General features: G+C 41.0%; 1 protein-coding gene and 1 non-coding gene across 4 annotated transcripts in view; one reads left to right on the top strand and one right to left on the bottom strand.

The window, feature by feature from the left end:
• Positions 1–4,054: 4,054 nt before the first annotated feature.
• Positions 4,055–4,141, top strand: TRNASTOP-UCA (transfer RNA opal suppressor (anticodon UCA)). Its single transcript has one exon. It is a non-coding gene; the product is annotated as a tRNA-Sec (tRNA).
• A 1,583-nt stretch (positions 4,142–5,724) lies between these two features.
• QTRT2 (queuine tRNA-ribosyltransferase accessory subunit 2) overlaps positions 5,725–23,764 on the bottom strand; it is a 36,355-nt gene continuing 18,315 nt past the window's right edge. For all 3 annotated transcript variants that reach the window (XM_066347419.1, XM_066347418.1, XM_066347420.1), the window contains 4 exons: positions 21,983–22,182; positions 20,077–20,228; positions 17,394–17,511; positions 5,725–7,393 (listed from right to left, as the gene is read on the bottom strand). In XM_066347419.1, coding sequence (XP_066203516.1) covers positions 7,162–7,393; positions 17,394–17,511; positions 20,077–20,228; positions 21,983–22,182 — 702 coding nt within the window. In that variant the 3' untranslated portion in view covers positions 5,725–7,161. The remainder of the gene's footprint in view (positions 7,394–17,393; positions 17,512–20,076; positions 20,229–21,982; positions 22,183–23,764) is intronic.

The raw sequence follows: 23,764 nt of genomic DNA, 5'->3' as shown, positions 1-23,764 counted from the left end.
AGATGGTCACTTCTCATGTGTGCCCTGATCATAGATTGAACTCAGGAAGTTTGCACGCTGGGCCAATGCTCTATCTACTGAGCCAACCAGTCAGGCCCTGAAATGTCTTATCCCCGTTGCTTCTATACATTATTTCATTCATCTGAGGATACGTTTTCCAAATGAGTAGACTGGAAAACTGGTGCCATGGACAGAGGCAAGGAAGTTGGAGAACTAGCTTGATTGAACATAGAGAATAAATTTGTTTTTTGACATGGTAGCTGAATGTAGCTGAATGTTCAAATGGAAAAGTGAAGTTGAACTGACTTTTTCAACATGACTGGAAATGATTTGAATACTCAAACAACATGAAGTTTGAGAGTTTAACCAAAATCAGATACAGAAAAAAATCAAACATACTCTATCATTCTCTTCTTTTCTCTTTCGATGTGGAATTACTATGTGGGGAACTGAGTATATTTGCATAGTCGGTGTTTTCTTCAGCTGGTATTATAGGGAATAATAAATGGCATTGTGATGGAAATGTTATATAAGATTGTTAAACAAAAACAAAAGAACCCTGGCCGGTTGGCTCAGTGGTAGAGCATCGGCCTAGCGTGCAGGAGTCCCGGGTTCGATTCCCAGCCAGGGCACACAGGAAAAGCGCCCATCTGCTTCTCCACCCCTCCCCCCCTCCTTCCTCTCTGTCTCTCTCTTCCCCTCCTGCAGCCAAGGCTCCATTGGAGTAAAGTTGGCCCGCGCACTGAGGATGGCTCTATGGCCTCTGCCTCAGGCGCTAGAATGGCTCTGGTTGCAACAGAGCAATGCCCCAGATGGGCAGAGCATCGCCCCCTGGTGGGCATGCTGGGTGGATCCCGGTTGGGTGCATGCGGGAGTCTGTCTGACTGCCTCCCCGTTTCTAACTTCAGAAAAATACGAAAAAAAAAAAAAGTAGAAGGAAATGGAAAATATGGGTAAATATTTTAGCTTTTTGGAGAGGTTTTGAAAACTCCTATCTATTGTGTCATTGGATTCTGAGAAAGGATTTATGACCAACATAAGTGATACTAAGCATGGTTCTAAGCAATATTTTAACAATTTGGAAGATAGTATCCTGTTCCACCCATAAGAAATGGGGAGAAAACTTCATCAGACTCCTGGGCTTGTAAATTCAGTCTTAGGGGCTAATCTTGCCTAGTTTCTTCAGAAAGGACGAGTCCCGAAGATGCTCGCCACTTCCCAACTCCTGGAGTACCCCTTACCCTCTCCCCGTTCAGTTTCTCTCCCCTTTTATTCCCTCCCTCTTGTGCCTCATTGATAGCAACTACAAAGGAGTAGTTATAAAATGCTTATGAAACTTTTATTTGAAGCAGAGATGATTACATGGTTCAGGAAGGAAGGGGAAAAGGACTAAATAAAAGAAGGTGACTCGAAGCTGTTAAAGGAAGAGATGAACATTAAAGCAATATCTTGATTTTGTTAAGAGGCAAGCTGAAGCCATCTGAAACAGGCAGGGGACAAGATCGTGATTAGAGAAAATATGTTTCTCAGACAAAGGAGCAGGCAGGAGGGGACCGCAGTTCAGGGAAAGAGGCAAACATCAGGAAGAGTGTGCAGAAAGGACGCGCTCATCCCTCTGAGTCATACTGGAGGAAGCCCAGGCCGTTTGAACTCCTTGGCAACTTCAGCCTGGCCTCAAAGTGGATTGCGAAGAATGAGAACAAAAGAAAAGTTCACTCCGAGCTCCTCTTGTGAGAGCAGGGGAAATTGCTTTGAGGCCGGCACTAGAAGATGCTAACGGTAGAAAGCAGAACCCAGTAAAAAAGGGAAAAATAATGTCAGGTCACTGGGAGCTTGCCTAGCACAAAGGAAATGAAACCACCACTGACAAGGCGTTCAGTTTCGGTTCTACCACATACCGCTGAGTGAGTCACTTCTAACCAGTGCTCAGCAGGCTAAACTCTGCAGATAAAGCCTCAACTGCTCAGAGAATTTTTGTTCACTTGACAAATATAATTGAGCTCTCACTGTGTCGGCGACGACTACTTCTATTACTGCTGGAAGGTGCAATGGAGCCCTTGTACCAACTGGTTTTGTGAGTCAGAAAGGATCATTGGAAAGCAAGTACTAGGAAGTCACTGCTGACCCTGGAGGGGCAGAGCTGAGCAGAAAACAGGGTAAGATGTAGAATAGCCAAAGCGGTAACTGTAAAGAAATATGTCTATTTAGATTCCTTAAGAGGAAACCCAGCAACTGCTAGCCTTTCTTTTCCAGCCCTAACAGTTCTCATCCATAAAACAGACGACGCTTACCTTCTTCCCGTTGGGCATGTTAGAATGGACTGGGAGCTGTGTGCAGATCAAGCCAGGAAGCTGGGAAACCCTGAGACTCTCTTAAGGTGGGAATCTGTAATCTGCTGCAAGGGCTAGAAACTACAGGTACTTTTCCTGTATATTTTATGAGTCGCTGAGAATTTTAAAATGCTGACAGTGCCTTCCGTCCAGATTCTAATCCAAAGGCTGCAAACTAGGTGCTTAGGCTTTGTTTGGCTAGCAGAATATTTTTTAATTGATCAAGCACTTACAAATTGTGAGATTTCACCTGACCATCCAGATTTTTTGGTTTCTCCAAGAATGGAAGATCTGACAGCACTGGATCCACAGCAGCAATTAGCAGGTGGGTAGCAGCTGCCCCATTTAGTGGACAGCTGTGCTCTCTCCAGCTTGTACGTCTCTACTACTCACATTAGGGGGACCATGTAACATGTCGTCCACACGAGGGCCCTTCTGTGAGTGAAAGGGTGCTGTTAGTAATTATGCCTGGCCCAGGGTCATAAACCAGGGTCACTGTGGACAGTGAGGATGGACTATGATCCTAATTCACATTGCTTACACTGGGCTTGCTCTTTGCCCCGTTATTTGGATTATGTGGTCACCAAGCAGGGACTCATAGGAATAAGGGAGAGAAAAAGTATAAAATGAAAAAGATCTGAATGTTAAAAAAAAAAAAAGAAAAAAAGCAAAGAAATGAAAAAAGAATTTTTAAATGAATGCCAATTACACCAAACCATCAGGTAAAGGCAGAGCCTTGCTGGTGGCTGGCTCAGCGTGTAACTTTGACCTTCCTGGCTCCCTGCCTTACACAGCACTGTCAGTTTTAATAAGCCGTAATCCTGTAGCTACGAGCGAGACTCATCAAACTGCCGAGTGCAGCCTGTTCCTAATCAGGAAGGCACAGGATAATCATTTAACTCTGGTTTCTCAGAGAGCTCCACGCTGCCTCCACAGAAAAAAATGTCCTGGATAAGCGAGTTGCTTACATACTCTAATCCTGACCTTTTGATTGTCTTGTTTGAAGTTTTTATTAAAATTCTTTAATTACACCAGTCTTCAGTTTTAAAATGTTTTAGAAGAATCTTTTCCCTTTATTCCAGGAGAATAATAAAATATTCCTCCCCCAGGGAACATAGAAAACCTCAAACTCCTACTGATTACCCAAGAGTCCACATGAACCTATCACTGCCCCAAACCCTTTCAACACCATTCAGGGTGTCAGTAGTCCCCAAACTGGGTGGGAGGGGCTTGGGGACATGGAATGGCAATTCGTGTTGAGCATCTCCAGACTCCAGGTGATAGTGGTGCTGTGGGCCGCACACAGCTGTGCCAGCCGCTCCCCGTTAGAGTGAGAGCAGGGGTCGAGGCACAGAAAGATCGAAAGCACCCTATACCTAAGGGAAGGGTCAGAGGCCCCTCTGTTCAGTCCTTGCTTCTTAGTCCCTCCAACCCAGGAGCAAGTCACAAGAGGCTATTTAGTGCAATGGTTAACTGATGAGTTTTAGTCGGATGGAGCCAGGCTCTAACCTGAAAGCTAACTAGTGGTATTAAGACACTTAGGTAAACTACTGAACCTTCCAGAAATTCCTGGTAGGCCTGCAGGCTGGGTACTCAACCTTCCTGAAACTCAGTAACAAGAATAATAATATCAACACCTCACAGCCTTGCTCCAAGGGTCAGTAAGATACATATGGAAAGCATTTATTTCCTGAAGTGCTGGCACATTAAAAATACTCCAAAGAGCCCAGATGATTCTCAGTGGTCTGGGGTGCAGGCTTCAAACCTGTAGCTGTCTAGCGACAGAGTGGTTCATTTCCACCTTTCGGGCGCCAAAAAAAATAAATAAATAAAAATAAATAAATAAATAAATAAAAATACTCCAAAGATTGTGGTTATTACTTTTATTATGTATATATTAAGCATGTGCTTAAGGTCCCTAATTATATAATTTAAAGAGACAGATGCATCCCTGAATCATCTCGGATTCTGCATTTAATGGGAGTGTACTTAAAACAGTAACTGTAGATGGAAAAAATGTGGAAGAATCTTTATTTATTGGAGAACATTTCTGCTACCATGAAATTTAATATTTTGTTTAGTAGATTCACTGCTATTTACAGGAAACAAGAGTTTTTTTTAATTAAGAATGTTTATTGGCTATTGACTTTAATAGATTTACATTTAAAAAACATTTTCTCAACTATGCTAATAAAAAAAGACCCAGATAAATGGATGATGTAGGGCAGAATTTCCAACATAAATAACTCACACATTTTATATGAATTCTGGGATATTTAGCAATACTCCTCCAACAGGAATATAAATTTATGAACAAGGTCCATCCAGAATATTTCAAAACAATCAGATCCTTGAGAACAAAGATTCTGACTTTCATACTTATAAAAGGACATATTATTCATGGAGGACAGAGGTCACAGGAATGTCCATGAATTCCAAAACAGAATTCATGGACATGCCTATACCACTAATAACAGAAAATTATATAGCCTGACAGGTGGTGACGCAATGGACAGAGCCTCAACTTGGGACACTAAGTCCAGATTTGGAACCCCGAGGTCACTGGCTTGAATAGTGCAGGCTCATCCGACTTGAGCACAGACTTGCCAGCTTGAGCGTGGAATTGCCGGCTTGAGCCCAAAGGTCGCTGGCTTAAAGCTCAAGGTCGCTGGTTTGAGCCCAAGGTATCTGGCTTAAACAAGGGGTCACTAGCTCGGCTAGAGTACCCCTTACCCCCATCAAGGCACATATGAGAAACAACCAATGAACAACTAAGGTGCCACAACTACGAGTTGATGCTTCTCATCTCTCTCCCTTCCTGTCACTCTCTTCCTAAAAAAGAAAAAAAAACCATATATACAGGCATCCAACAAATAAAAATGCAGTAACCACATAATTTTTTAAATGTTCAGGAATATCCACTAAAATGAACAAACAGCAAAATATAGCACAATAACATAAAACAAATGTATTTCACACTCCTACAACAAAATAAAGGCATTTCAATTGTTGTTTTTATAAAAACTATATGTATACATGTCTGTATGTATTCTCATTGAAAACTTCATAAATACAGAAAAGCACACACAAAAAATAAAATCACCTGTCACATAATCAATAGGAATGTCACTCCTTCGGCAAGAGCATAAAAACTCACAGAATCAGAGAGGATCTGGGAAGATCTTTCCAGCCTCTTTAAAATCCGCTTTAAAATCCACGGGCCAGGCCTGACCTGTGGTGGCGCAGTGGATAAAGCGTCGACCTGGAAATGCTGAGGTCTCCGGTTCGAAACCCCAGGCTTGCCTGGTCAAGGCACATATGGGAGTTGATGCTTCCATAGCTCCTCCCCCCTTCTCTCTCTGTCTCTTTCTCCTCTCTCTCCCTCTCTAAAATGAAAAAAAAAAAAATCCATGGGCCTGACCTCTGTCAGGGCTCTCAAACATCTGCTGTTGCCTGACTCCTGGAACCGCTGCATTTCTCCTCAGGCCACAAGTGATCGATAAACAGGAACGACAAGTTAGGCTGTAACTCTAGTCTAAAACTCTTTGTTCCCATAATATTAGAGCTAGGTGGAATCTTAGAAGTTCATTTAGTCCTGTCCACTATGCCTGTCTCCATTTACTCAGGAGGAAACGGGCAGGAAGAGGTGAGTAGCACTGAAACCCAGTCCTCTCACCGCCAGTCCAAAGCTCTGTCCAAGTGAACACACGGTGAGGGAATCTCCCCAAGCGGTGCCGCTACAGTGACTGTGTGATTAATGGGCCTGTCAGACTATTCATGAACCTGCAGGGAAGGCTACAGTGGACCTGTCCCACCAGATGCAGCCAAGTGAACTTCCAGTTAGCTCTGGGAAGACAAGTCACAGATAGACCATGTAGCCAGAGGAAGGAGTGTGCCTGGAGCAACTGGTCATGGGAGCCACGTGTGAGCCCACATTCCATGCAGATGAGCCTGGTTAGGTGGCAGGAGCCATTTCTGATTGACTGTACTGCTGGGCAGCTTGGAAGGCAGAAGTGTCCAAAAGAGGCCCTGAGAATATAATTTTAAAAAGCCTTTGAATCAACCAGATTCCTTCTCCAGTCAACAGGCATGTGTCTACTAGGCCATGCTAGTCATGACCAATCAGCTCCCATTAGGCTCCAATCCAACACAGTGAACCTCAGCGTCTCATCACTGCCGCTTCAAGGCTGTCTGCGCACAAGTAAGCTTTTGCTTTTGACTAAACGAATTTCTACTGACTAAAAGAGTTAGCACAGAAATATTAAAGGTCAGCCTGACCAGGCGGTGGTGCAGTGGATAGAGCGTTGGACTGGGATGCGGAGGACCCAGGTTCGAGACCCCAAGATCGCCAGCTTTTGAGCGTGGGTTCATCTGGTTTGAGCAAATCTCACGAGCTTGGACCCAAGGTGGCTGGCTCGAGCAAGGGGTTACTAGGTCTGCTGAAGGCCCGCGGTCAGGGCACATATGAGAAAGCAATCAATGAACAACTAAAGTACCACAACGAAAAACTGATGATTGATGCTTCTTATCTCTCTCCGTTCCTGTCTGTCTGTCCCTATCTATCCCTCTCTCTGACTCTGTCTCTGTAAAAAAAAAAAAAGAAAGAAATATTAAAGGTCATGGTTCAATTCTTTCTGATCAATCCAGGTCACTTGTCTTTATAAAATATCTCTTTAGCCTCCTGTGGGCAGTTTGGTACAGGCATTCCTTATCTGAGCAGACCTAATTCTCAGATATAAATGATGAAAGCTAAGATCATTTCTTGTTCTCTTCTCCCACATGACAACAGTGGCACTGGCTCAGTGTGAAGTCAGACTCTACATGGCAGGGCTCAGGATGCTTGCCTGAGGATGAGCTCTTTCAGCTGGGCCAGTCTGTCACTTCTCAGAGCTTCCCGGATGGAGTGGAAAAACCCAAAGTAGTGTTCAAAGTTGTGTATCATAAGCAGGACACCAGCCAGCAGTTCACTGGTCACCAGCAGATGGTGGACATACGCCCGGGTGTGATTCTTACAGCAGTAACAGGAACACCCTCTCACCAATGGGCCAAAGTCTTCCTGGTACCTGAGAGAGGAAGTTAGAATGACACTCCAGAAAGTGAGGGATACAAAACTCCACACCGAGGCTCTCTGTTCTGCTGGTGCATAACCAGTACAGTTATAACATCACTGGCAAGTGCACTGCTGGGCACCTGCTTAAGATGGCAATGTGGTCCAAGTCAACAGAGCACAGTGGGCCAGGAGACTCCTCTGCTGCATACAACCTCCTAGCCTGAGGCTTACAAAGGAGCAGCAGAGAGTCCTGTGGTCCCTCCCTCAGGCTGAGACTGTCAGTTACACTGAAGAGGCGCATAAGGTTAGGAAACGCTGTTCTGATGAACGCACGTTTCTCCTGTTTGCCTTCAGAACTAGTATCAGAAGACATGGTCCAACCTTTTACCTGCATAGCTTTGCAGTTTATAAAGCTCTTTTATATAGTTCTCTCATTTAATCTCTTCAGCCACCTTTGGAGACAGGCATTTTGTTGTCATTTTCCTGATGAAGACCACTAGTGGGTTAAGAGGGACGGCTCTGAAGCTCCAATGCCTGGGTTTGATACCTGGCTCAGAAAGTCACTTGGACACAAGCCACTTAACCTCCTTCTGTCTTTGTTTTCTCATCTGCAATGATAATAAGGCTATTAACAGTGCCTACCTGAGAGAGTTGTTCCAAGGATTAAATGAGTTAATATAGTAAAAGGTTTGGACACTGCTGAGCACATACTAAGCACTATATATGTGTTACCTTGTATCAACTATTAAAAAGAAGTCAGAATGACTTGGCCAATGTCACACAGGCATGAGCAGTGCTAGGACCCAAACTCCAAGTCTCCATTACTTTGAGTGTATAAAACTGATAATAAAACTACAATTTCCAGCTAAATCTATAATGTATAGAGAATTTTAGATAGAGTGGGGCAAAATAGGTTAACAGTTTTGAGTATTTGAAACACAGAATTTATTCTTATACTATTATTTATTTCTTGTATCATTTTCCATACAAACAACTATAAGCCTACTTTTGCCCCACCCTGTATATTACCTTAACATTTTAAAAATAGAAATGAATTTCCTTGGCTATTTTTCAAAAAGTTTTTCTTTTTCTTTTTATTAAGTGAGAGGCTGGGAGGCAGGGAGGCAGAGAAATAAACTCCCACAGGAGCCCCTACTTGGCAAGTCCCCTAAAAGGCAATACTCTGTCAATCTGGGGTCCCTGTTCCATTGCTCAGCAACCAAGCTATTTCAGAGCCTGAGGCGAGGCCATGGAGCCATCCTCAGCGCCTGGGGCCAACTTGCTCAAACCATATGAGCTATGGCTACGGGATAAGACGAGGAAGGGGAAGAAGGAGAGAGGGAAGGAGAGAGAGAGAAGGGGGAGAAGGAGGGGAGGAAGAGTAGAGGTGGGGAAGCAGGTAGTCGCTTCTTCTGTGTGCCTGACCAAGAATTGAACCCGGGACTCTCACACGCTGAGTCAACAGGTCAGGGCCTTCAAAAAGTTAAATGTAGTAAACATCATTATTTCAGACCTAAAATCAAGAAGCCCCTGTAAAATAGGTAAGAACTAGGATTTTCATATTCTTTCATAAATTTTCAAATCTGTACTATTACTAGACATTAACAACTCTGAATCTTCAAATGTCCCTTCACATAAGACCAAAAACACCCATGCACTAAAGTGAGTATACCAAACTCACAGATAAACTGGTTCAGATTATTACCACTTTTGGCCAAATATGTGCAAAGCTACAAGATAGCCTAATTCATTCTTTATAGAGAACAATATTTCATTTAAGATTCATACTCTGTATATAACCAAGATGACTTAAGTTCCTTAAAATTAAAAAAAAACAAAACTGGATGATGTCAGAGTAATGGCGGGGTAGGAAGCGATACCGATAAATCTCCCCCAAAACTCAACAAGATCTTCAACCAGAAACAGAAAAACCTATACTTGGAGCTTCCAGATGCTTCGCAATACACCCAAAGGTATGATTGAGTGAAAAATTGGCTAAATATATAACCAAACCCCGAAGGAAATAGGGAGTAAGAAATGCTCCGCCTTCCTCACTAACCTAAACAGGGCGGCTTTCTCTGGTAACTGTGAATATAGAAACTGAGGCGGGCAAAGGGGGTGAATACATCCAGGCCGCAAAACAAACGGCCGAACCAGGCTGTGGCACGGAGATCCAAGCCGAGGAAAATCTGATCCTGTGGCAACCCGGGCAATACAAGCTAACACTCGCGCCAAACCCAAACAAAGAAAGACAAGCGGCGCGGCCATTTTACCCGGTCTCCTGGCTGGTGCGCAGTTAGTGGGCGAGAGATTTCTTCCTAGGCCCCGGGAGTCAGTGCCCGTGTTGCCTCACGGAGAGGCAGGTTCAGAGGCCTTTCTGTGGGCCGAGGGCAGAGTCTCTGGGAAGCCCCAGCGCCCTGGGAAAGCCACGCACGGGAGGGAGTGAGAACTAATTCCAACGGTGGAGATGTTCCGTGCCTGAGGGTGTTTCACTCAGAGGGAAAGCGGCCGGCCTCATATCCTGGTTTGCGCGCGCAGATAAGGAGTGAGCGATTCCTCCGAGTGCCTCGGCAGTGCGCGCCCGTGTTATCGCACAGAGGGGCAGAGTCAGGGGCCTTTGTGTGGGCCAAAGCGGAATCTCGGGCCGCCCCAGCGCCTTGCAAAAGCCGCGCACGGGGACGGAGCGAGACTCAATTCCAACGCTGCAACTTTTCCCTGCGGTTGGGGGTTTCACTCAGAGCGTGAGACTGCTGGCCGGATATCCTGGTCTGCGTGCGCAGACAGTGAGTGAGAGTTTCCTCCAAGCGCCCCGGAAGTGGGCACCCGCTTGTGTTACCGGACAGAGTGGCAGAGCCAGAGGTCTTTGAATGGCCGGAAAGCCCGCCTGATTATGCTAGCAGCTCTGACTGACTGAGCCTTACCCAGAGCCCTGTGCTGAGTGGAAATAGAGTGGGGAGTTGCCAGCTCTTTGAGCCTCTTACTATCCAGGCAGAGGCAGCAGCAACCCCATAGGTGGATTATCAGGCTACTAATTGAGGAAGGAAAGACTAGGAGAAAGGCTCTAGGAACACGGACTCTCTCACTGTCGGAGCCTATAAATGCTAATAGCCTAGACTGCCAACGAGACTAAAGCACAATACATGACACTGCCATAGAGACTTACCAACTGCAAACCTCTACCTGAGTGTGCCAAAGGGGCAGAACCCAGGGCACAGAGTCACCTACCAGGAAGAGGGAGAGAAAAGAAAAAGCAAGAAGATAACCTCTCAAAATCAAGAATAATCTGCAGACTTTATAACCTATCCCATTTTATTATATTTGTTCGTTTGTTTCTCTTATCTTCATTCTTGATACTTTTTTTTTCCTCCTCCAATTTGGCCGACTAACTCTCTGCCGGTCTTACTCTCTCCTCTCCTTGAACTACACTACCCATAAGTGTTACATCTCCCATTATCTTTTCTCTTCTCTTCCTTTCTCTCTATGAGGGTTGCACTCCAAAACCCTTAACTCTCTCTCTCTCTCCTTTCTTTTTTCTTCTTTTAGTGGTTCCCTCTTTTTTTTTCTCTCTCTCTCTCTTTATTTTCTCCCTCTATATTAGTTTCTTCCTTTCTGCTTTACATCTCCTCTCACTCAAACCTCAATAACAAACAAATTATCTTATTTGGGACTCAAACTTATGTTTCTGGCATTCTGGGGGGTTTTTACTTCACCTTTTTAACTCACTAGCAGTGCTCCCATCCCTGGCTCTCCATATTATCTAGTTCTTGTTCCACTAAATACAATAGTAATTTTTTAATTTGTCCCCCCATTTTTCCGTTTTCCTCTTAATCCTCTCATCATAACTCTTAGACAACCAACACCTAAAAGCAAATCATTTTATTCTTGACCCAAATTTTTTCCTTATTTGCTTTTTGTGGGTCCATACGCTCTTTTTTTTTTTTTCTTCTTTTTTCTTTTTTTTTTTTTTTTTTTTGTTTGCCCCTTTATTACTTTTCCCCAATTCAGGCCCTCCATCACAGGCATTGTTTGTTATAATTCACAGTCCACCACAAGATTTTATCAAGAAAGAGGGGAGAGGAGAGGAGAGGAAAAAAGGAGGGGGGGAATAATTTCCTTTTTTTTTTTTTTTTTTAATTTTTATTTTATTTTATTTTTCTTTATTTCATTATTAATTTTTTTTTAAAAAAACAACTTTTTTCGATTTTTTTTTTATTATTTTTTTAAACTTTTTATTCTTTATTAAATCTCATTAATACTATCAACAAAACCACCCTCAGATGCCATTAAGGAAGAGAAAATCGAATATCATGGATACAAAAGAAAGAGAGGTAACACAGCTAGATGAGGAAAAATCTATGGAGAAAAAATTTAATATATTGGAAACCTTGGAGCTAAATGACAGAGAATTCAAGATAGAAATCCTAAAAATCCTCCGAGATATACAAGAAAACACAGAAAGGCAATTTAGGGAGCTCAGAAAACAACTCAATGAACACAAAGAATATATGTCCAAGGAAATTGAAACTATAAAAACAAATCAAACAGAGATGAAAAACTCAATTCACGAGCTGAAAAACGAAGTAACAAGCTTAGCTAATAGAACAGGTCAGATAGAAGAGAGGATTAGTGAAATAGAAGACAAGCAACTTGAGGCACAACAGAGAGAAGAAGAAAGAGACTCAAAAATTAAAAAAAATGAGATAGCCCTACAAGAATTATCTGACTCCATCAAAAAGAATAACATAAGAATAATAGGTATATCAGAGGGAGAAGAGAGAGAAAATGGAATGGAGAACATACTCAAACAAATAATAGATGAGAACTTCCCAAGCCTGTGGAAAGAACTAAAGCCTCAAGTTCAAGAAGCAAACAGAACTCCAGTTTTCTTAACCCCAACAAACCTACTCCAAGGCATATCATAATGAAATTGACACAAACCAACAGCAAAGAAAAAATTCTCAAGGCAGCCAGGGAAAAGAAGAATACAACATATAAAGGAAGGCCCATTAGATTATCATCAGATTTCTCAGCAGAAACTCTACAAGCTAGAAGAGAATGGACCCCAATATTTAAAGTCCTGAAAGAGAGGAACTTTCAGCCACGAATACTATACCCATCAAAGCTATCCTTCAAATATGAAGGAGAAATAAAAACATTCACAGATACAGAAAAGATGAGGGAATTTATCATCAGAAAACCCCCACTCCAGGAATTAATAAAGGGGGTTCTCCAATCAGATACAAAGAACAAAAAAAACCAGAGCCACAAGTAAAAGCTCCAAGAAGAACACAATAAAACCAAATTTAAACTGTGACAACAACAAAAAGAAAGAGGGGGAGAAGATGGAGATTAACAGTAGCAAAGGACGATGGAGTGCAAAAGTACTCACAAAATAGTTCGCTACAATGAACAGGGTAGGGACCCTTTTCATTATTCAAAGGTAACCACCATTGAAAAAACCACCACAGAAGCACGAGATAAAAAAGATAGCAACAGTGGAAAGATGTATGGAATACAACCAAATAAAAACAAAAGATAGAAAAACAAAAGAGAAGGATCAAACAAGACACAAAACTAACAGAAAGCAAGATATAAAATGGCAATAGGGAACCCACAAGTATCAATAATTACACTAAATGTAAACGGATTAAACTCACCAATAAAAAGGCACAGAGTAGCAGAATGGATTAAAAAAGAAAATCCAACTGTATGCTGCCTACAGGAAACTCATCTAAGTAACAAGGATAAAAACAAATTCAAAGTGAAAGGCTGGAAAACAATACTCCAAGCAAATAACATCCAAAAAAAAGCAGGTGTAGCAATACTCATATCGGATAATGCTGACTACAAGACAGGAAAAGTACTCAGAGACAAAAATGGCCATTTCATAATGGCTAAGTGGACACTGAATCAAGAAGACATAACAATTCTTAATATATATGCACCAAACCAAGGAGCACCAAAATATATAAGACAGCTACTTATTGATCTTAAAACAAAAACTGACAAAAACACAATCATACTTGGAGACCTCAATACACCGCTGACGGCTCTAGATCGGTCATCCAAACAGAGAATCAACAAAGACATAGTGGCCTTAAACAAAACACTAGAGCACCTGGATATGATAGACATCTACAGGACATTTCATCCCAAAGTAACTGAGTATACATTTTTCTCCAGTGTACATGGATCATTCTCAAGAATTGACCATATGTTGGGCCACAAAAACAACATCAGCAAATTCAGAAAAATTGAAGTTGTACCAAGCATATTTTCTGATCATAAAGCCTTGAAACTAGAATTCAACTGCAAAAAAGAGGAAAAAAATCCCACAAAAATGTGGAAACTAAACAACATACTTTTAAAAAATGAATGGGTCAAAGAAGAAATAAGTGCAGAGATCAAAAGATATATACAGACTAATGAAAATGACAATACGACATATCAGAATCTATGGGATGCAGCAAAAGCAGTGATAAGAGGGAAGTTCATATCACTTCAGGCATATATGAACAAACAAGAGAGAGCCCAAGTGAACCAATTAACTTCCCACCTTAAGGAACTAGAAAAAGAAGAACAAAGACAACCCAAAACCAGCCGAAGAAAGGAGATAATAAAAATCAGAGCAGAAATAAATGAATTAGAGAACAGAAAAACTATAGAAAAAATTAATAGAACAAGGAGCTGGTTCTTTGAAAAGATCAACAAAATTGACAAACCCTTGGCAAGACTTACCAAGGAAAAAAGAGAAAGAACTCATATAAACAAAATCCAAAATGAAAGAGGAGAAATCACCACGGACACCGTAGATATACAAAGAATTATTGTAGAATACTATGAAAAACTTTATGCCACTAAATTCAACAACCTAGAAGAAATGGATAAATTCCTAGAAAAATACAACCTTCCTAGACTGAGTCAAGAAGAAGCAGACAGCCTAAACAGACCTATCAGTAGAGAAGAAATAGAAAAAAACATTAAAAACCTCCCCAAAAATAAAAGTCCAGGCCCTGACAGCTATACCAGCAAATTTTATCAAACATTCAAAGAAGACTTGGTTCCTATTCTACTCAAAGTCTTCCAAAAAATTGAAGAAGAAGCAATACTTCCAAACACATTTTACGAAGCCAACATAACCCTCATACCAAAACCAGGCAAGGATGGCACAAAAAAAGAAAACTACAGACCAATATCTCTAATGAATACAGATGCTAAAATACTAAACAAAATACTAGCAAATCGAATACAACAACATATTAAAAAAATAATACATCATGATCAAGTGGGATTCATCCCAGAATCTCAAGGATGGTTCAACATACGTAAAACGGTTAATGTAATACACCATATCAACAAAACAAAGAACAAAAACCACATGATCTTATCAATAGACGCAGAAAAGGCTTTCGATAAAATACAACACAATTTTATGTTTAAGACTCTCAACAAAATGGGTATAGAAGGAAAATATCTCAACATGATAAAGGCCATATATGATAAACCATCAGCTAACATCATATTAAATGGCACTAAACTGAAGGCTTTCCCCCTTAAATCAGGAACAAGACAGGGTTGTCCACTCTCTCCACTCTTATTTAATGTGGTACTAGAGGTTCTAGCCAGAGCAATCAGACAAGACAAAGAAATAAAAGGCATCCATATCGGAAAAGAAGAAGTAAAGGTATCACTTTTTGCAGATGATATGATACTATACATCGAAAACCCCAAAGAATCCACAAAAAGACTACTAGAAACAATAAGCCAATACAGTAAGGTCGCAGGATACAAAATTAACATACAGAAGTCAATAGCCTTTCTATATGCCAACAATGAAACAACTGAGAAGGAACTCAAAAGAACAATCCCCTTCACGATTGCAACAAAAAAAATAAAATACTTAGGAATAAACATAACAAAGAATGTAAAGGACTTATATAATGAAAACTATAAACCATTGTTAAGGGAAATCGAAAAAGATATAATGAGATGGAAGAATATACCTTGTTCTTGGCTAGGAAGAATAAATATAATCAAGATGGCTATATTACCCAAAGCAATATACAAATTTAATGCAATTCCCATCAAACTTCCAATGACATTTTTTAAAGAAATAGAGCAAAAAATCATCAGATTTATATGGAACTATAAAAAACCCCGAATAGCCAAAGCAATCCTAAAGAAAAAGAATGAAGCTGGGGGCATTTCAATACCTGACTTCAAACTCTATTATAGGGCCACGACAATCAAAACAGCATGGTATTGGCAGAAAAATAGACACTCAGACCAATGGAACAGAATAGAAAGTCCAGAAATAAAACCACATATATATAGTCAAATAATTTTTGATAAAGGGGCCAACAACCCACAATGGAGAAAAGAAAGCCTCTTCAATAAATGGTGCTGGGAAAACTGGAAAGCCACATGCAAAAGAATGAAACTGGACTACAGTCTCTCCCCCTGTACAAAAATTAACTCAAAATGGATCAAAGATCTAAACATAAGACCTGAAACAATTAAGTACATAGAAGAAGACATAGGTACTCAACTCAGGGACCTGGGTTTTAAAGAGCATTTTATGAATTTGACTCCACAGGCAAGAGAAGTGAAGGCAAAAATTAATGAATGGGACTACATCAGACTAAGAAGTTTTTGCTCAGCAAGAGAAACTGATAACAAAATAAACAGAAAGCCAACTAAATGGGAAATGATTTTTTCAAACGACAGCTCAGATAAGGGCCTAATATCCAAAATATACAAAGAACTCATAAAACTCAACAACAAACAAACAAACAATCCAATAAAAAAATGGGAAGAGGATATGAATAGACACTTCTCCCAGGAAGAAATACAAATGGCCAACAGATATATGAAAAGATGCTCATCTTCTTTAGCTATTAGAGAAATGCAAATCAAAACGGCAATGAGATACCACCTCACACCTGTTCGATTAGCTGTTATTAGCAAGTCAGGTAACAGCAAATGTTGGAGAGGCTGTGGAGAAAAAGGAACCCTCATACACTGTTGGTGGGAATGTAAAGTAGTACAACCATTATGGAAGAAAGTATGGTGGTTCCTCAAAAAACTGAAAATAGAACTACCTTATGACCCAGCAATCCCTCTACTGGGTATATATCCCCAAAACTCAGAAACATTGATACGTAAAGACACATGCAGCCCCATGTTTATTGCAGCATTGTTCACAGTGGCCAGGACATGGAAACAACCAAAAAGCCCATCAATAGATGACTGGATAAAGAAGATGTGGCACATATACACTATGGAATACTACTCAGCCATAAGAAATGATGACATCGGAACATTTACAGCAAAATGGTGGGATCTTGATAACATGATACGAAGCGAAATAAGTAAATCAGAAAAAAACAGGAACTGTATTATTCCATACGTAGGTGGGACATAATAGTGAAACTAAGAGACATTTATAAGAGTGTGGTGGTTACGGGGGGGGGGAGGGGGGAATGGGAGAGGGATAGGGGGTGGGGAGGGGCACAAAGAAAACAAGATAGAAGGTGACAGAGGACAATCTGACTTTGGGTGGTGGGTATGCAACATAATTGAACGACAAGATAACCTGGACTTGTTATCTTTGAATATATGTATCCTGATTTATTGATGTCACCCCATTAAAAAAATAAAATTATATAAAAAAAAAAAAAAAAACTTTGTTGTGTTTTATCTTGAAATCTTTATATTGTACTGTCATTATTTAAAGTGGAAGGAGTAAAAACAATGTATTTGGTCTAATCTTCATGACAACTCATCTAAAACAATGTTTATGTAGCTTGTTTTCTGAAAAAACAAAGTACACAAATTCATCTGCAAAAAAAAAACTTTCTGGAACTGAATTTGAGGTCTAAATACCCAACTATATAACTATAAATATTTTATAGTCATAAACTGAAAAGGGAACAGTTACATAAACTTTTAAAACAGACTGAAATTTAAAAGTCAGAAATTAAAATCCAAACTTAGAAAAAACAATTCCTTACTTTTTTTCCTTCAGATTAATTTCAAATGATGTCATTTCTTGGTTGCAACTGGTTGTTTTAATTTTCTCTGTTTGATCCACATACTTTGTTTCTTCCTGTGTCCCATTTTGTTTTAATACTGAAGGACAAACCAACAAAAAGCACTGAATGAATACCAGATAAAGAGTGGCCATTGGGAGAATTTTATTTTAATTACTACTTCATGTCCTTTGACCCTGTGATTCCACTCCTGAGAATTAAACCTCATAAGAAGAACAGCAATATTGTCCAAGATAATCACTGCCCTATTATCTATAAATCTATAATATCAAAATTTTGAAATTCTGCCTGACTAGGCGGTGACGCAGTGGATAGAGCATCGGACTGGGATGCAGAGGACCCAGGTTCGAGACCCCGAGGTCGCTAGCTTGAGCGCGGGCTCATCTGGTTTGAGCAAAGCTCACCAGCTTGGACCCAAGGTCGCTGGCTCGAGCAAGGGGTTACTCGGTTTGCTGTAGCCCCACAGTCAAGGCACATAGGAGAAAGCAATCAATGAACAACTAAGGTATCGTAACAAAAAAACCCTAATGATTGATGCTTCTCATCTCTCTCTGTTCCTGTCTGTCCCTATCTATCCATCTCTGACTCTCTATCTCTGTAAAAAAAATAAAATAAATTGAGATTCAACAATGTCTAAACAAATTATGGGTACAAGTATGTAACATATAATCTTATTGTCAAGAAATGATTTTTTAAAAACCAGTTAGTGTTTGTGTGTGAATAAATGTGTATGTTGAAGTTATGTCTCATCATAACATAAATACAAATTAATTGGGCTTTATAATTGCCTATGTTCCAAATAGATTAAAAGTAGAACATGGCTTAAATTTATGTACTCTGTTCAGAGACTCCAGTCCTCCGGGGAACTGATTATCCAGAATTAAATGGGGACTTGAATTGTTCCCCTGAACTCTTTGCTTTAAAAAATGGCATTCCTGGACTTATAAGAGAAACACCAGTTCCTATGCAAAGGGCCAGCGGCCTTAAACAGGAGCAAATAGTTAAGTGTTTCTAGAAACAGTAATAACAATCTCAGGGCTGGATGAAGGAGAATGGACAGATGGCCCTAGGAAGGAAATTCTGTCCAAGTCAAAGGATGAAGAGAAGTGTGACCCTGAGCATCGAGCACAGGGCTATCCTGCTGCTGCCTACCATGAATTCGTGTGGGTTATAGGAACCCCCAGCTTTCGGGAAGTCCTCGTCACTATGGGAACTGCTGCCTACATTAGGCAGCTTATTCCTTTGTAATTTTCACTTTGTAATTTTGGCAAAGGACTATAATTTACTCTATACACATACACAAACTTGATTAATAATACTTTAATAAAAATGTTCAAACTATTTCAGTTTTCCTAGTCATAAGGAAACAGCTTTCTCTAGCCAAAAAGGAACTTGTTTGTGCCAGGGAACTCAGTATCAGGTTCTTTTTCAGAGTTTTGCATATTCATAATACATAGCTGCCTCAGTCCTGGTGGAAATGATTAAGCTTGTAATCAAGTCATGAACAGTTATGAAGTGTTTATGGTACACCTATCTATATACGTTAATTCTGGCCTTGTCTTAAAGGACAGTCAAGTTGACTTCCCATATATAAGAATTTGACCAACCTGAGATGTTTCCAGAAGTAATTCCGTTTGGATTAGGTCTTAAGTTGCTTTATAAAAAGGCAACATCTTCTGAATGAAATTTTGATAACTTGTGGGGAATTAAATGAAGCTTTAAGGGAAGTTTCTAGCCCTGATCAAATTTGGTGGTGACAACGGAAGAGTTCAAAGGACAGCAGGAAGGGAAAGAAACCCGTTCCTCTGCAAGCCAGAGGGCACACCGAGCTTGCGACATTCTCCTGAAAAACGGGGTGGATGCTTCCAGGGGCCCCAGCCCAAAGTCTGTATCCCTGTGCCTTCACTACTGCCAGTGACACGTCAGAATCTGAAACGGGTTTCCTTGACTTCGGAATAACTAAACAATAAAGGAAAATGGCAGTACTTCAAAGCAGCATTGGCAGAGGAAAACAGCATTCACATCAGTGTGCAAAGACAAAAAAGTTTTGTTTTTGTTTTTGTTTTTTTACACAAAAACAGAGAGTCAGAGAGAGGGATAGATAGGGACAGACAAGAACGGAGAGAGATGTGAAGCATCAATCATCAGTTTCTCGTTGTGACACCTTAGTTGTTCATTGATTGCTTTCTCATATGTGCCTTGACCGCGGGCCTTCAGCAGACCGAGTAACCCCTTGCTCGAGCCAGCAACCTTGGGTCCAAGCTGGTGAGCTTTTGCTCAAACCAGATGAGCCCATGCTCAAGCTGGCGACCTCGGAGTCTCGAACCTGGGTCCTCCTCATCCCAGTCCGACGCTCTATCCACTGCGCCACCGCCTGGTCAGGCGACAAAAAAGTTTTGTTTGTTTTGCTTCTGCTCACTACAAAATTACTTCCTAATATTGATGAGCTATGTGTATAGTATTAAATACCTGGGTTTTATAGACCAATATGCCAGAGCGTACAGATAAGAAACAAGAATGGAGTTTTAGGAAACTCTGGCTTTATAGTAAGAACATATTTCTGGCTTGAATCCCAAGCCAAAAACTGATAGGAAATAGAAGAAATTTAAGGATAACACACTGAGATCAACTTCAAAAGACTTACGTGTCTCCTCAGGATTCGGCTGGAAGTCAAAGCTGAAGGTGAGGGCGCACCCCCGCTCTGTCACTTGATAAGGGAAAAAACTCTCAAATAAGTCCACCCCTCTTTCAATGCACTGGAGCACCTCATCTGGCCGGCTAACACCACAGATGAGCCTGGGAAAGAAGAACAGTGACGTGAGGACAATGCCAGGAATCAGTCTGTCCAGAGAGCATTAATGAAAACCGCCAGTCAGAGCTGGCCTGGCAGCAGGGAATGGTCAGACGTGGGGGTAAGAACCTTTGTTTCGGAGCAGAGAGACCTGGGCTAGAATCACAGCTCCGATACTAATTTACTTGCTTTGTTCTTTGGGAAAGTTTCTTAACCTCTTTGAGTTTTAGTTTTCACATCTTAAAAATAAGAGCATTAATATATACCTCACAGAATTGTTGTGAAAATTAACGAGAAAGTTGAAAAAACACATAGTGTAATGTTTGTCCCCAAAGAGAAACTCAATAATGGTTGGTTTTCTTTCTCCTCTCATCCCTTCTCTCTCCTTAGTCTTAGACTAAACTTTATAGCCTACCAATCTACCACGCAGATTTAAGAGTGCAAAGCTGTGTGCTTTATTTCCCCCTCAAATACTTTGCCTATATTTTTAAAATTAGTTTCAGAAACACATTTTATCTACTGTATTCTTCATAGGTTCATTTACAAGTAAATCAACTCTAGCTCTCAGAATCTCAACTCTTCCCAGAGAGTCTAGGAGTCTGGTTGGCTTTATTTATGCTTCTTCAGTTTCTCCATTAATAAAACATCTGCATGGTGGAATGAGATGGTCATTTTAGAGGTACTGGGAAAAGTATTCCGAGAATGTTAATAATACTCAACTAGGTGTTGCCACTAAAACACAACGAGGAGATGCACTTGATCAGGGCTGGTTGGCTGCTGTTTCTTATGTTTGTTTTTCTACCGACAGTTCATTTTATGAACTGGCAGAGAAAAGCTTACAGAACTCTGATTTCTAAAAGAAGTCCAAAAATAGGCTTATGTAATATTGAACAACCAGAACACTTAAGAATATGCTGGTTTTTCTGACTATAGCTTCCTTTGAGTAATGTAATATTTTAGAACTCCTCTCCAACGGAAGCTGGCGTTTCTACACATTTATAGAAAGAAAAGCAATTCCAGCTTTCAAATCCAGTAACAGACATCTGTGAGCAGTTACCTCAAAGGAGTTCAGAAAATGACTGGAAATACTAGCACTAAATGATCTGTACCCGAAGGAAGCAGACGGGGAGCAGTGAACAGAGAACCAGGTTAGCACCGGAGCAGACGCTGCCTGGCTGACGAAGACAGCCCACCCTGGCTGGTGGTCTTTACACAAGTGTAAACGTGCGTAAAAGGTCATCGAGTTCTATGTGAGATCCTACACTTCACTGCAAGTTATACCTGGATTTTTTTTTAAAAAGTGGTAAAATTATAAATATTAGATACAGTGGTGGGATTCAAACAATTTGACAACTGGTTCTCTGTCCTAATGACCATTTCAAGTATAAAAAAATTATATACCAAAAGGTAGTTTATTATTTCATGCATTTAATACTTGTCCCAGAAACCGTGTCATAATGAATAAAGAACAGTATTTGTATTGGCATAACAATGAGGGAAAACAGTATGACACTTGTTCTTATTTAGAATGAGCATCAAATAAACTAATTTGTATGAAACTGTCCTCCGGTCTACATTCTGAAATGAAGCAGAGGACAGCCTTGATGGAAGCTGCCGCTAGTCGGCCTCGGCAGACTCAGCCCAGCAGTGGCATGGTCAAAACATCCAAAGACGTGCCCATGTATAACCGCATAATGCACAGCGCCCAGCGCCCGTCCTGCATCCACGAGCTCGGCCGCTGTCCTAATGCAACACTAGCCTCGGTCTGTCTTCCGGCAGCTCGGCGGTGACTGACGCCAGCACGTCCAGTCTGGTCTCCAGGGTCGCGGGGTTCCCTTGAAAGCCATCCAGAAGGAAGCCTCCTACAGGCCGCTTGGCCGTCTCTCGCGCTGACCTCAGCCTCTCCTCCATCACATCTCCACCTTCAATCACCCCAATGATGGTACTTTTCTGAAGGACCTAAGAAGAAAGGATGAAATGTTTCTGTTTCTAGTGGCAGAGAGACGTTTGTTTAGGAAGCCCAGTGGACAGAGATCTCAGTGGAGCTGCTGTAGTTGTAGTACGAGGGGACCGACGCTCCCTCTGCCCTGAGAACTATTAGGATCCAAAAACCACAATTTTCTCCAAATAGGTAAGCAAAGACTGAGGAGAAACTGAGGCAATCAACATACACAGCCAAGCTTTAGCTTAGATTAAAGGCACGCTGAGCAAGGACAGGAGGAAAAAGACAAAGGAACAGTTTCAGTTTATTTAGATGACTATCCAGGCCTGCTTGAGGCCACTGCCACAGCTCTCAGAGATAACTTTAGGAACTTCAAATCTAGCCATCTGGGGGAAAAAGAAAAGAAAATACAACTACTGCACACCGTCCTCAAAAGCAACTACTGCACACCGTCCTCAAAAGCAGCTACTGCACACCGTCCTCAAAAGCAGCTACTGCACACCATCCTCAAAAGCAGCTACTGCACACCATCCTCAAAAGCAGCTACTGCACACCATCCTCAAAAACAGCTACTGCACACCATCCTCTAAAACAGCTACTGCACACCATCCTCAAAAGCAGCTACTGCACACCATCCTCAAAAGCAGCTACTGCACACCATCCTCAAAAGCAACTACTGCACACCATCCTCAAAAACAGCTACTGCACACCATCCTCAAAAGCAGCTACTGCACACCATCCTCAAAAGCAGCTACTGCACACCATCCTCAAAAGCAACTACTGCACACCATCCTCAAAAGCAGCTACTGCACACCATCCTCAAAAGCAGCTACTGCACACCGTCCTCAAAAGCAGCTACTGCACACCATCCTCAAAAGCAACTACTGCACACCATCCTCAAAAACAGCTACTGCACACCATCCTCAAAAACAGCTACTGCACACCATCCTCAAAAGCAGCTACTGCACACCATCCTCAAAAGCAACTACTGCACACCATCCTCAAAAGCAAGTCTAAACATAAAAAATACAGTTATATAAGTATTAGAAGCATATATTGAATATTTCTATAATCTTAGTATAAGGAAGACCTTCCTAAGCAACCTAAAGCTTACAAGGGCAAAGGAGAACTTACTCTTTAGAGGAATAGGTAAGTTTCTACACCATAGAAAAAGCTCCAAAAACCCTCCAAGGAAATGACAACCCTACAGAAATCTAGGTAGCCATGTGAATATAACCTCAGAAAAAGAAATGTGAATGCCCTGTACACTATGGAGAGTTTACTAAACCTCACCAGTAAGGAAATGCAGACTGGAAGCAATTAGATGCCATTGTTGCCCACCACACTGACAAAAAAGCTCAACTATATCTGTATACCCCAATAACTAGTTCAGCCTCACCGGATAGCATGTACACACTTGTCACAATGTCCGTGCCTTTATCTTTATATCCTAAAATTCTACTTCTATGAATTTCTCTTCCAAATACATTTACAGGAAAAGAGTTTCAAGATACTGTATTGTTAAACAAAAAACAAGCAAATTTCTGAACATATTATCATATTCATGTTATAAAACCACATATAAGTATACATATATAT

This window comes from Saccopteryx leptura, chromosome 8 (assembly GCF_036850995.1).
Source record: "Saccopteryx leptura isolate mSacLep1 chromosome 8, mSacLep1_pri_phased_curated, whole genome shotgun sequence".
NCBI classification, from domain to species: domain Eukaryota; kingdom Metazoa; phylum Chordata; class Mammalia; order Chiroptera; family Emballonuridae; genus Saccopteryx; species Saccopteryx leptura.
The sequence above is the reverse complement of the archived record's forward strand: the minus strand, read 5'-3'. Positions and strand labels throughout refer to the sequence as shown.